Consider the following 14,343-nt stretch of genomic DNA (forward strand, 5'->3'; position numbering starts at 1 on the left):
TTACTGTATTTGACCAAAATTTACTTTTTTTATTATTGGTGAATTAGAAAAGTTTCTTCTAACTTTACAACTCAAGTTAACAGTGTTTTATAAGATTAGAGATAATTGCAAAATTTGGGAAACCTGTCTAGTTTACTTGATTTACGTAAGATGTACAATTTAGAAGCTGTTTCCACAGACAGCTTCTTCATTCTGTATATTTTGAAGCTTGTTGGCATCACGACACCTAGTGCCCTGGGGTCAGAGTTTAGAGGACACTCACATATGATGTGTCACAGGCTCTGGCGTGGGTTTTAACATTCTCCCGGGACATGGGTTGGCATAGTGAGCTGTAGCAGCTCTTTAAGCCATCCCTACACCTGTGTAGGTAGCAATGAGCTATAACCAGACTTGCTCCAAACCACAAAATCAAGTCCCACTGAACTTAAGCAAAACTCATCTTCAATTCAGTCTTCCTTTGACCAAATCTCTTACTAGGTCTGTTGTCAGAAAGAGATGCCATGAAAAAAGCCAGCGTGGAAAGAGACAGGGCTTCTACTGATTTTGATTTTTTAAAATGTCTTTTGATCCCAGTCTGTAGAAATAGACCCTTAGAAGGTTCTGCATTGGAAAGGGTCTCTGGGGCTTCTGAAGTCGCATCTGCTGTGCACTGAATCCACCATTGTTCCCTAGTGCAAGCACCTGGTGGCGGATCTGTGCTTCCTGTGTGGTACTTGGAATAGCGGGGTTCAGAGTTACACCTCACTAATTCAGAGACGTGTGTAGCCTACTGGCGATTTTAACGCAAATTGAGGACGGTAAGGTAGAAAACCAGACCCTATCTGAGAACTGTTTTCTGGTCTGTGGTCCGAATGGTGGTGATACTGAATGCATTTCCCTGGGAAGGAGCAGGAAGCGGAAGCTAATTGAGATAATACAGAATAGTGTATGGACTGATAGGGTTCATCTGTCGTACATCCGGTTATCCTATGCTTAGAAGTTTGGCCCATAAATGAAGGAGAAAGCTGGACATTTACTTTTTAGTGGGCATGAATACTGATTTTTTTTTTTTAAAAAGACAGCATTTCTTGCTCTTGTTATTTCTTCATCCAGAAATGTTGAAGTATAATAAAACTTATATGAGGCTATAAAAGTTAACTTTTATAGCTGGACTTTTCTCTTACACTTTACTATACCAACCAAAAAGAGACCAGGAGTTAGCAAGAGCTGGGACTTCATGATCCTCCCCATCCTCCGTGAATGGCTTAATCTTGTACAAATCTTGTAAAGGCAGCCATACCCTCTGTGAGTTCATATAAGCAACGGTCCTGTCAAGCCCAGAAAATATTGTTTTCCTGCAAAAAGTCCTCCCTTCTGGCTCTTAGAATCTTCCCAACCTCTCTTCAGCAATGACCTGTGAGCCTTGGAGAGATGGTGTCAGGCTCTAGAGCAGTGGTTCCCAAACTTCCCGATGCTGCCGCCCTTTAACACAGTTCCTCGTGTTGTGGGGACCCCAACCATAACATTATTTTTTGCTGCTGTTTCATAAATGTAATTTTACAACTGTTATGGATCATAATGTAAACATGTGTGTTTTTTTGACAGTCTTAGGCAACTGCTGTGAAAGGGTCATTTGACCCCAAAGAGGTCACAACAGGGAGTTTGAGAACTGCTCTAGCAGATGGACCTGCATCCACGTGCACGTATGGGGTCACTAAGTGTGATCCATGGGTTGACAGAGAGAAGAGCTGGGAGGGGTTGGAGGGGAGTGATGGATTTGATCAAAACATTCTATATGCATGTATGAAACCTCAAATAGTTGAAAGAAAGAAAGAGAAAGAAAATACCACAAGAAGGGGGAGGGAAAAGATTAGGAATTAACTAGAAAAGTACGTTTCTGGTTGAATTACGTGATTAACCCCTTCAAATTTCACCTTTAAAATGCATTATAAAATGTTATATTTCTTAATTTGTAAAAAAAAATCTAAATTTGAAATATCAAATCCTTTCTACTCATTGACTCATCTTTAAAAGTATTAGAAATGTTGACGCCTTTAAGAAGATGGCATAAGAAGTCTGATGGCTTTGAGATGACGTAACAAGTCAGATGGCTTTGAGATGACGTAACAAGTCAGATGGCTTTGAGATGACGTAACAAGTCAGATGGCTTTGAGATGACATAACAAGTCAGATGGCTTTGAGATGACGTAACAAGTCAGATGGCTTTGAGATGACGTAACAAGTCAGATGGCTTTGAGATGACGTAACAAGTCAGATGGCTTTGAGATGGCATAACAAGTCAGATGGCTTTGAGATGACGTAACAAGTCAGATGGCTTTGAGATGACGTAACAAGTCAGATGGCTTTGAGATGACGTAACAAGTCAGATGGCTTTGAGATGACGTAACAAGTCAGATGGCTTTGAGATGGCATAACAAGTCAGATGGCTTTGAGATGACGTAACAAGTCAGATGGCTTTGAGATGACGTAACAAGTCAGATGGCTTTGAGATGGCGTAACAAGTCAGATGGCTTTGAGATGACGTAACAAGTCAGATGGCTTTGAGATGACGTAACAAGTCAGATGGCTTTGAGATGACATAACAAGTCAGATGGCTTTGAGATGGCGTAACAAGTCAGATGGCTTTGAGATGACGTAACAAGTCCGATTCTGCACACGCAGCTTTGTCTTTGCACACTTTCGTCATGTGTGTAGTTCATCCACACCCGCTGTTTGCTGCCGCTGCCGAACTGTTAGGGTCTTTGCAGTTGTAAACACGGTACAAGTCTCTACTAAGATGTGGCTGGGTGGGACTTGCTGGCAGATGGGAGAGAGTTGTTTGGGTTGTTCTGTTTCTTTAGATGTTATTGAAGAATATTACCCAGCCGCTCTGGTTAAAAAATGAAGGGTAGACAGTTCTAAGAGCGCGGCCCTTTAGTATTTGCAGCCAACTGGAGCGTTCGCCAATGGGTTCTCCTGTTTTTCTCAAAATACCCTCCCAGTTTGAACCTAGGAGGACTGTAAGGCTCTCAGAAGTCAGTCAATATCAAAAGAGCTTGTCGTCTTGGGTGACTTTTAGTCTTTGAAGGGCTAAGACAGTGAAGCGTTATGCCCCTTACTCTCACATGCTCACATTTAGATGCTCCAATTTGTGGACTTTTGAGAGGCATGGCTAAATAGGCCTTTCAGATCCTGCACTCCTTTGATATCTGAAGGCCACAGAGGAATCTGAATTCCATCAGCTATGGTAGAATCGTATTCTGTGATGTTATTTCTTCCCTCTCTGTATGTTTAACAAGGAATCAAAGAAACAAAAACCTAAATTGCAGCTAGTCATTAAAAATATAAGGAATAAATTCAGTTGTTTTTTTTCCTCTTCTATGTCAAAGTCAATAGAACTAAACCCAACCGAAAGTGTTCAGGTAAACACTAACAGTTTCTTGTAGATTGATGACTTCCTTTCTATGAAAAGAGGCGGAGTCGAGTGTCTAAAGGAGAGGAGAATTTAGAGTAGTGACCTTGGATCTAAAAGAGTATGATTCAGAGCACAGAAAAATGTTGATTGCTTAGTTGTTATTGCCACTCACCTGGATAGAACTCAAATAAATCCACAACCACTGAGTCGAAGAAGCCATATGGCTCTTGTTCTCCGCCAAGACAAAGAGACACGCATTGCACACGGAAGGCTGATGGCTTCATCTCATCTGCCTGTCCAAGGAAAGGGCACCGGGGGACATGGAAATTCATCCTCCCTCTTTCTGTACCCCTTACTTAGTCTCCTTTTCCCTGCAATGAGGAACCGGTGTCTAAGAACAGTGCAAAGACAACAGGGAGCATTCAGGCACCAGGCCAGGGACTGTAGGATGGGTGAGCCAGCCCAGAACTGTCCCCAACAAGGCAGCTCAGAGTTCACCTTTGCTGTTTGGGTGCCAAGAGCCACTAAGAAGTGTGTGTGTGCGTGCGTGCGTGCATGTGTGTGTGTGTTGATTGAGATCATCTTTCCGTAGCGAATATTTATTGAGTACTTCATATCTCTCTGACAGTACATTAGCAGATCTGGTTCCTGAAGTCTTGAGGATTATAATCTAGCAAATAAGATTTAGAGGCAAATATTAAACATGAAAACACAGAGAGAGCGCCAATTTGCAGGCACAATAAACCTACCAGAAGAGAAACACGGGGCCTGTCAAAGTGTTTGACAGTAAAGGGCTTGACCTGGATTCTGGCTCGCACAGCTTCCCCAGTGAAGTGAAATTCAAGGTACAAACATAGAAGATCAAGATGTGGGGGATTGTGGAGATGGCAAGCCTTTGATACATGTCTTGATATAAGAAATATTTGGTACAGTCCCTCCCTAAGTCCAGAGGATAAGATAGTGAATATTATTATATATGTCAGGCAAGGCAGATGGAGTCATATTAGGGGGCTCCACCAAATGGTTTTACCATTGAATTGGTGTAATGGCTTGGTGAAGACAGTATTTGCCAAGAGCTCTGAACTAAGATGTGTTTATACAAGGAAAGGCTCAACCCATCAAAATCAGCAGGGGTGGTTGGATGCTCAGTCTGCCTGAGAAGAGCAAAAGTGCCAGGAACAGCTAGAAGAAAGGAAAGGGGGTCAAGAGAGAAGCGTGGAGACTCAGAGGGAAGTGCCGGTACGCTCTCTGAAGAGCCAGGCCTAGGGATGTGACGTAAGTGAAAGAAGCTAGGCACAAAAGACAAGTATACTGGGATTCCAGTCTGGTGAAAATACTCAGGACTGTTGACTTCGTGGAGGAGGAAATAGATTGGTGGTCACCAGGACCTAGGGGAACGGGACAGCAAAGAGCAGCGCCACTGGCATCCATTTTGGTCCCGGGAAACATTTGACCACCATATGGAGATGGTGAATTGTGCATCTGTCATCTGAAACACTCCCCAGTGACAAGAAGCAAGGAGTGGGGGCGTGAGTGGGTGATAGGTCTAAGCAAAGCAAAATATGAAGTGTGGGACGTGGGAGTTATTCCAGCCTTTTGTTGGCTAATTGAAAGCCACACACTGCTAGCTGATGAGGCAGGGGGGCGTGCCAGCCCAAGTCAGTGAAATGTGGTTGAGGTTTTTTAATTTAATTCACTTTTCAGATCTTTTAATTGTTATTGCTTTTATTAAACAACTACAAGCAAATATTGTGGCCTAACTTTTCATACCAGAGAAAATAAAGTCACCCTCATCTGCGGCATTCGTTCCTGTTCACGTTACTCTCCTTAGAAGGAACCGCCTTGAACTGTTGGTTATCAGTTCCTACTATTAATTTTGGTATCACAATCATATTAATATTCCTAACCAGCATAATGCTTTATTTTGTACATCTTTCAATTTTAAATGAATGGCCTCTTTGTATAGACACATTTTTCTGTAGCTTTCTAGACTCAACACTATACTGCAGAGATTCACTTTGCTGGTGTGCTTGACTCTCTCCCAGAACACCTTTCTATTTTCAATCAGTCTGGCTTTGCCTCACATTCGGCTCACCTTGAAACTCACGATCTAAATCACAGGACCTATTTGTCTGAATTTCATTGATTCCTTCTCACTGTTCAAATGTTCTGAGAAAGCATCCCTAGTTTAGCGTTCATTCTACTGGTGATGAACACTGAGCAGACTCCACTTTATTTGCCATTACAAACAGCTGGTAGGAATGTTCTTGTTCTTATCTCTTGGTGTATGAGGGCTAAGGGCTGTTTGTATTTACACACAGGAGTGGAATTCCTTAGGCACAAAGTGTGCACACCAATAGTGTATTAAATAGCACCAAAGAGTTCTGCAAACTGAGGGGTTGATTTACATCCCCACTAAGAGCTAATGTGAGTTTCTGTGACTTCCCATCCTTGCCAACACTTGACAGTGCAGCCTGGAAATATGTGTCAATCTAGTGTGAGCGGTTGGCACAGTGCCTAGGATATGGCATAGTGCCATGGCTCCAATGTTTATCTCTTCATTTACCAGGAAGGTTGGAGAAATAGGTGTATGCGTGGTGAAGGTTCAGTACATGTGTGTGTGCACGTGTGTGGAGGCCAAAGGCTGACCTTGGTGAATGCCCCTGAGGAATAATGCCTATGGCTGTCTTCTGGCCTCCACGTACACTTGTCCACACACAGATGGACACCCATATAAACAGACACCACCACCGAGAGAGAAGCAAGCAGAGAGAGAGAGAGGGAGAGACAGAGAGAGAGAGAGAGGAGAGAGAGATGACCTTGTAAGATAATCCAGTTGGAACTTGGACATGTGAATTCAAATATTAACATCCTACTTTTGTGATTTCATCCTGAAAGGCATATTATTGGATGTAGGCTAAGTCTTCACACTGTCCTTCACAGTTTTAATCTTTTATCACGTTTTCTTTTGTGTCTGGGATATATTCTGAATAATCTCTTCAGATAAGTCCTCTACTTCATGAATTCCCTTTTTAGCTTTTGAAAGCTCTTTAGTGTTGTAATATGGAGCAGCGGCGGGGCTACGTCCCCAAACACCCCAGCCACCTGCCCGGCTAGCTTTACCCCGAAATAATTACACAGACACTGTATTCTTTTAAACACTGCTTGGCCCTTAGCTCTAGCCCTTACTGGCTAATTCTGATATCCCTATCAACCCATCTCTAACAATCTGTGAGCACCGGTCTTACCGGGAAGATTCTAGCCTAAGTCCATCCTGGGTCAGAGCTTCATAGCGTGCGTCTTCCCTGGAGCAGGTAGCATGGCGTCTCTGCTGAGGCGTCTGCTCCCGAGAGGAGAGCTGTCGCGTCTGACCTCACTTCCTCTTCCTCCCAGTGTTCTGTTCTGTTTACTCCTCCCACCTATCTTCTAACCAATGAGGGAGGACCAAGCAGTTTCTTTTTATTTAACCAATGACCTTCCTCCATCATTTCCCCTTTTTCGGTTTAAACAAAAAAAAGGCTTTAACTTTAACATAGCAAAATTACATATAACAAAACAGTTATCAAGTAAAAGCTACATCAGAAACATTTATACATATAACAAAATTGACCGTAAATCTCTATCAATAAAGCAAAATCTATACTAATACAAATTATTCATATCTATATCATATCCCCCTTTAAATGTAAAAGAACGTTTATAAACCATATTTGGGAACATGGGCGCAGTTTTTTCTCTCCAAACTGCTTCCTGCTGAATGGGGGTGTCGTTAATTAAGTCTTTCATGGTATAACCTGTGTGCTAGTTTCATCTCAGTTGGCAGTTGAGCAAAGCAATTTTCTGAAGATGTTCACAGCAACCCTTCAGGAGGACGTGGTCCATCATACCAAATCGGAATAGAAGAAATCCATAGAGTCTCATCCTCTGTGAAAACAAAAGAAGAATCTCTTTTCCAAAGTATCATATCCTTAGATCCAAATTCTGAAATCATACCCTCATGATATTCGTTCTGGTTCCACTTGGCAGCCCATATAATGAAATGTCTCTCTGTACTTAGCTCCTTCACAGTCAAAAATTTTAAAGAAAACACAATGTACATAATCCAGACTCTCTGTGAATTTTCCATTTTTACGCGGCTTATATTTCTTATTTCTTTTAATCTCTTAACTATCTGTACTCTGTCTCTTTAAAGACTTTACCTTTTTTTTAACATTAACTTTATTCTCTATATTCTTTTTCTTCTCTCTCCCAAGCCTACGTACATTCATCCAACAGTGTGACTCGTTTAGCGGTCTGAATCTGTCCCATTGTGAATCTGCAATTTTTTACTATCCAGGAGCACTTTTGATTTGCGCCTTTAAATCACCAGGCGCTTAAGAATCTAAGCTGTGACATTCCTAAGTTAACTTTTTGCTTTTTGAGTGCATATCTTTGACCTGGAATAACCCTGTAGACCAGGCTGTCTTTTAACTCTCAGAGATCCGCCTGTCTCTGCCTCCCAGGCATTGGGATTAAAGGTGTTTGCTACTACACCTTGAACTCACAGAGATCTGTTCGTCTCTGCCTTCTAGGCACTGGGATTAAAGGCGTGTGCTACCACACCTTGAAGTCACAGAGGTTTACTTTAAGAATTTTAACTTTTTGTCTGCATATATTTTTAACACACTTTAAACCATTCAGAAATTTTCTCTGTCTTTGAATCTCTCTTTACTGTATATCTCTCTTTTTCTTCTGACCACATGAGTCTTTAATTTACCAAGCAATATCAGTAGGACTAAAGGCGTGGCTTTGACGGCTGGATCCTTAGCTTTCCAGCCTCATGGCCGAGGTACTGGCTGTAGCCGTGTTTATAGCCACACCTGGCGTTTCAAGGTCCCTGCCAGCCAGCGAGCTACAACAGACAACACTCAAATCCTCTCTCCGGAAGCCAGCCCTCCTGCCTCAAACAGTCAGAGTTTGCCCTGGCAGGATGGCCCAGAAAGCCGGCATTTTTAAACAGCGCAGCTTTTTTCCTGCTACGGCTGAAAACCGAAAAGCATGTGTTCAGCTTTTCGTCAACACCGTTTAAGTGTTTCGTGGCAGGACCTCTTAATGAGCTGCAGGCTTTGCAGCTAAAGCTGAGTCAGGAAGCCTCTCTTAGATGAGGCGCTTGCTTGCCTCTAGCAAGCAGAGTAGACCAGAGAAATTGTCACAATCAAGAAAACATGCTTTACTCTTTCCCAAGCTTTCTCAGGCTTTCTGTGGACTCAGTTAGCCACACGTCTGGGCGTCATTTGTTGTAATATGGAGCAGCGGCGGGGCTACGTCCCCAAACACCCCAGCCACCTGCCCGGCTAGCTTTACCCCGAAATAATTACACAGACACTGTATTCTTTTAAACACTGCTTGGCCCTTAGCTCTAGCCCTTACTGGCTAATTCTGATATCCCTATCAACCCATCTCTAACAATCTGTGAGCACCGGTCTTACCGGGAAGATTCTAGCCTAAGTCCATCCTGGGTCAGAGCTTCATAGCGTGCGTCTTCCCTGGAGCAGGTAGCATGGCGTCTCTCTGAAGAGTCTGCTCCCGAGAGGAGAGCTGTCGCGTCTGACCTCACTTCCTCTTCCTCCCAGTGTTCTGTTCTGTTTACTCCTCCCACCTATCTTCTAACCAATGAGGGAGGACCAAGCAGTTTCTTTTTATTTAACCAATGACCTTCCTCCATCACTTTAGTTTCTTAAAATGCAGTTTCAGGTACTTTAATCACTAGCTTTTTTTTATTGATTTCAAAGTCTGATAGTTTTAAATATATAATTCTTTTATATTGTGTTTGATAAATGCAAAGACGGAAGTCTCTCTGGGTCTTAGTTTGTCTTGGGTTGTTACTATTGGCTTTCAGTCCCTGCACATTGTTTCTATGTTTCTTTCTTTTTCTGCGAGTGTGAGCGTGTGTGTGTATGACTGTGTATGAGTTACGTGTGAGTGCGCGTGTGTATTTACTATAAGTTCAAGTTTCTTTAATTTTATAGTGTTAGGTGGAATGTGAAGTCGCTGATTTCTGCTAGATAGATTCCTGAGAGTTCACCTTGCATTGAACAGCTTCACAGTGAGCGGTTTTCTGGGTGTCTTCTAGAAGACAAGGGTACTGAAAAGGCACAGGCTGCCAACTTGTCTGCTTATTGGTTTGTCTCCAAACATTTTTAAGGAAGCTTCTTGGGCTCAGCATCAGAGCAGAACTTCACGAAGACTTAGGAGCAAGTGTGACTACTTTGGACACTAGCTTTATGTGTTAAGCTTCTTGGATTCCCCACCAAAGCTAGTCCTGGGCTTTAATTCCTATCCCAACTAGAGCCATGCGTGCAGTTATGGACTACAAAACTCCAGGGCTCATCCTCCATATAAATGACATTTTTCATACATGTGTAGCTTTTATGGGCAACACCCAACCTGGAATTGTTATAATCCTGTAAATAGCAGAATTTGAAGAACTCAGACAACGCCTTGTGAGTTGATTTGCTTGTTGCTTCAACACCACCCACCCTCTGCCCCATTATCAAAGGAACTTGGTAAAAGCAGGTCTGATCATTGCGTCCTTGTGTTTTTCTCCCCAGATATGGACTTTCCAGTTGTTCTCCAGCCTACAAATGCAAACGAGAAGACACAGCTAATCAGAGAAGGATCTCGAAGTTACTGCACAGACTCTTGATGTTGGGCCCACCGAGGGTTCGCAGCTCCTCCTCTTGGTCCAGCCCTGTCTCTGGGGGGTTGTGGGGGAGTGGGAACATAAAGTGCTGTGAACGTATGTGTTCACATTTGTATTTTATTTTTAGGTTAAGGGGAAGATGTTTGCTACATAATTTTCTCAGACTTTCTCTTTGTGTAGAATTCCTAATGAAAAGCATTTAGTTTGATGGATAAAGGCCTGAAGAGTTGTTTTCTGCTGCTCGCCTACGGTAAGACTGTGGCAGCGGACAGTCTCCGTGAGTCTGATCTTAAGGTGAGCCAGACATTATTTCTCACTGACTAAAGCTGTAGAAGAAAAGACACTTTCCACCTACTTAACTAAACACAATAGTCACACTTGCCACACATGTCGTAAGCGAAACATTCAGAAGAGTTGAGGAGCTTGGGTTTGTGGAGCTCCTTGTTGATATTTTAAAAGATCACAGAAATATGACCTAAGAGAGAAATGGCATTTACTTAAAACCGAGTAAAAACAGGGAACAGATGAGGGCTAGGGCATTCTTTTAGACTGGCTTTAAAAATAACAAAAAATATTCAGTCTGGTTAAATCTTAGAACTGAGCCAGAGAATCAGCATGAGCCTGACCCAGCCCCAAGCAGTACGTTGACCACTTTTTTAGGAAAATGATCCACGTATAACCTGCCAGTATGAGGCCGATAAGAAAGAGAGACACACGTGAAGTAGGGGATGTGGATCTAATGTCTACAAAGTTACATTGTAAGGCATCACTCCCATTTTCGTAAAATCCATTATATTGATCAACTCCACATGCTAGTCATCTTAGGCTTCAAAGTCACCTCGGTAGGTGTTCGTTTGATCCCTTTAACCTCACCATGCCGAAGGAACCATGTGCTGTTTCTAAAACGGTACAGCAGCAAGGCGACCTGCGGCGTTTTCCTGAGCCTTTCTTAGTTCTTTATGTAACGTTCCTTTTCAAGTTCTTGTTATATTTTTTGCATAACGTTGCATAAAGTGCCATCTCCTTTGCCTTTTGTTTCTTCTCCCCACCCTACCAAATTATAGTCAATTGCTGCTAAATATACATCGTCAGTGGAAACCAGTGTTACATCTCTGACAGTTCCAGAGTCCCCGAAACTCTGCTCAAACTGTGCAGGGGCTGGAGCTTCTTCCCCTGCGCACCGAAGCAGAGAGAGATTTGCTTTGAAGACTCAGCAAACAAGTTCTGACCTGTGTGGTGACTGGTCCTCGTACGGCCGGCACTGGGGATACAGATGCACACCACACTGGCAGCTTCCTGGAGAGCTCTCTTCAGAGGTCTTTGACCAGACGGAAAGGACCTGTGGCTTAGGCAGTAGTTTGCAGGGGCAGCCACAGGTGAATAAAAATCAGACTGATTGAAAATAGGAAGGTGTTCCGAGAGAGAGCCAGGCACACCCACTAGGACATGTCAGGTGTCTCTACTGGACAGCTGCAATTAGGTCTCTTTACAACCGTTCTATATGGGATTTCAGTGGCTCTCCAGTTACATCTATAAAGCTAAGAAATCACTCCCTCTCTAACATTGCCCAAAGACTTTAATTTGCAACGGGGTTAAAAGTGGAAGTTTTTTTTTTTTTCCCGGAAGTCAGTGTCTTAGGATTTCTCTTGCTGTGAAGAGGTAGCATGACCATTCCCACTTTTATAAAGGAAACCATTTAACTGGGGATGGCTTACAGGTACAGAGGTTTAGTCCACTATCATCATAGAGGGAAGCAAGGTGCCACACAAGCAGACATGGTGGCAAAGAAGGAACTGAGAGTTCTATATCAGGAGAAGCAGGCAGCAGGAAGAGAGATATACTGGGCCTAGTTTAAACATCTAAAACCTAGAAGCACACCTCCAGTGACACACTTCCTCCAACAAGACCGCTGCTACTCCAACAAGGCCACAGCGCCTAATAATGTCACTCCCTGCGAGTCTACGGGGCTAGGCTCATCCAAACTGCTTCATTCTACTCCCTGGCCACCATAGGCTTGTACCCATATCATAATGCAGAAATGCATTGAATCCAACTTCAAAAGTCCCCATAGTCTATCACAGTCTCAACACTGTTTGAAAGTCCAAAGTCTCTTCAGAGACCCACGGCAATCTCTTAGCTGTAACCCCATGCAAAATCAAGACACAGATCACATACATCTAACCTTCTGCCCAAGGTTGTGCACAAGTCCCTTGTGGAGGTCAATGAGGAGGGCACAGAGGCTGCGGCTGCTACATACCTCAACGCGATGAAGAGGTCCCTCAGTGCCACCCTCCCGCTTCTGTGCCGGCCACCCCTTCCTTCATTCATTCATTCAACATATTAAGACAAATGGGAGTCTAACATAATGGCACAGAATATGCATTATCGTTCCAAGAGTGAGGAAAAGGAGCATAGTGAAGAAATACTGGACCAAAGCAAGACCAAAAATCAGCTGGGCAAACTCCAAATCCTGCATTTCCATGCCTGATATCAGAGCACCCTTCAGATCTCCAACTCCTTTCAGATTCGTTGACTGTAACGCACTTCTCTTTTTTGGACTGGTTCAACTCCCTGCTAGAAGTTTTCCTTGGCAGGTAGACCAGGACCCTGGGGTCTTCAACATCTTGGTTCCTCCGAGGCAATCCAGGCTTCTTCACAGCTTCATAAAATGGCCTCTCTAGGTCTCCATGCAGGGACACCCCAACATACACCTGGCCTCAGTGACTTTCTTTAGCCATGGAGGGAGATTCCATAACGCCTTTCTTGTATTCTTGACTAGAGAGCCAGAACCACATGGCCAAAGCTGCAAAGTTCTGCTGATTGCTGGGGCTGGAGCAGGGCCCCCTTGTTCAATCACATCTTCACCAGCTTTCTGTTTTCAGTGGTTTCCTTCACTGCCTAAGCTTGGCTGACCTAGAACTCACTCTGTAGACTAGACTGGCTTCAAACATAGAGGTCCACCAACTTCTGCCCTTTGAGTGCTGGGATTAAAGATGTGTACCACCACACTTGGCCCCAAGCTTTTCTTTAATTCCCCTTCACATGCTGGAAACTGCTCTGAGGTCTTGCTCTGAGGTGACGACTCCCTTTATTCACGTAGCGTCAGGCTTTTCTTTTACCTATTTACACTTCCTGGTGCCCCTTTTCTCCTCAAACTGTATGTTTTAGATTTTTTTTTCTTGCTCTGCGTGCTCCTTTCATTGTAGAGATGCAGAAGCCTGGCCACTAATAGCCACGCAACAGTCAATACTAGGCTATCTGGAAAGCCCTCTGCCAAAGCCATTGATCTATAACTCTTCAATTTTAGTCTCAGGCCAGATTTTTTGGACAAGGGCAGAAAGCAGTCACATTCTTCAACAAGGTGTCATACGAATGAACTCTAGGCCACATATTAATATTCTTCTCCTCTGAAACGTTTTGAGCCAGGCCCCCAGAGTTCAAATCATCTTCATCATCACTGTCTTTCTTGCTCCTACTGGTATGGCCCATTAACCCCCCACTTAAAGCATTTGGTCTCTTTCTTAATCCAAAGTCCCAAAGTGTAGACTACAATCTCTATGCATCTAAAGAACCTAATTAGTCTGACTATAAGTATGACAAACATGAATGACTATTTACCTATAATACCTAATGCCTATATAACGTAAAGACGAAGACTTTATATCAGAATATTAAACAATCTTTAAACAATTGTGAAGTTAATGAAGGCAATGACCTCAAAATGTAAATAATGTATAAGTATCTTGAGCAGAGGTAGAAATCTATAATGCAATATGATAAAAAGATCCTAAAATTGAATCAGTATACAAAATGTCTTAAACAGAGGTAGAAATATACATGCATACAATCTGACAAAATAACTTTGCCTACATGTACAAATATTGTAAACAGAAATAGGAGCATATTCAATAAAACAAATATAATTTGAACTTGTATCAATACACAAAAATCTATAGCCAATGTAAATTATCCATAAATAATAGCTCATAAGTATTCACTCTATTACTCATTATTATTATGATTATTATTATTGTGAGTAATTTTATACTAATTTGCCTATTATCTCATTCAATTTTCATTGCTGCACTAATTTGTTGGGGGAGGCTGCTTGTTCATTTTCTGGAAGCCCAGACTCTAACAAAGTTTTGGCAGGCCCCGGCAGAGGAGTCTATCTCCTACGGGCAGTTACATGGCTTCTCATTGACTCTGTTTACTCTCTCTCTCTCTCTCTCTCTCTCTCTCTCTCTCTCTATATATATATATATAT

General features: G+C 42.7%; 1 protein-coding gene across 1 annotated transcript in view; it reads left to right on the forward strand.

The window, feature by feature from the left end:
• Window positions 1-10,091, forward strand: part of Dnajc5b (DnaJ heat shock protein family (Hsp40) member C5 beta) — a 45,434-nt gene extending 35,343 nt beyond the window's left edge. Inside the window, exon 4 of the mRNA XM_075974639.1 lies at window positions 9,985-10,091. Within this exon, the coding sequence (XP_075830754.1) occupies window positions 9,985-10,079 (95 nt within the window). The 3' untranslated portion in view covers window positions 10,080-10,091. The remainder of the gene's footprint in view (window positions 1-9,984) is intronic.
• Window positions 10,092-14,343: the final 4,252 nt, after the last annotated feature.

Source organism: Microtus pennsylvanicus, chromosome 5 (assembly GCF_037038515.1).
Source record: "Microtus pennsylvanicus isolate mMicPen1 chromosome 5, mMicPen1.hap1, whole genome shotgun sequence".
Taxonomy (NCBI): Eukaryota; Metazoa; Chordata; class Mammalia; order Rodentia; family Cricetidae; genus Microtus; species Microtus pennsylvanicus.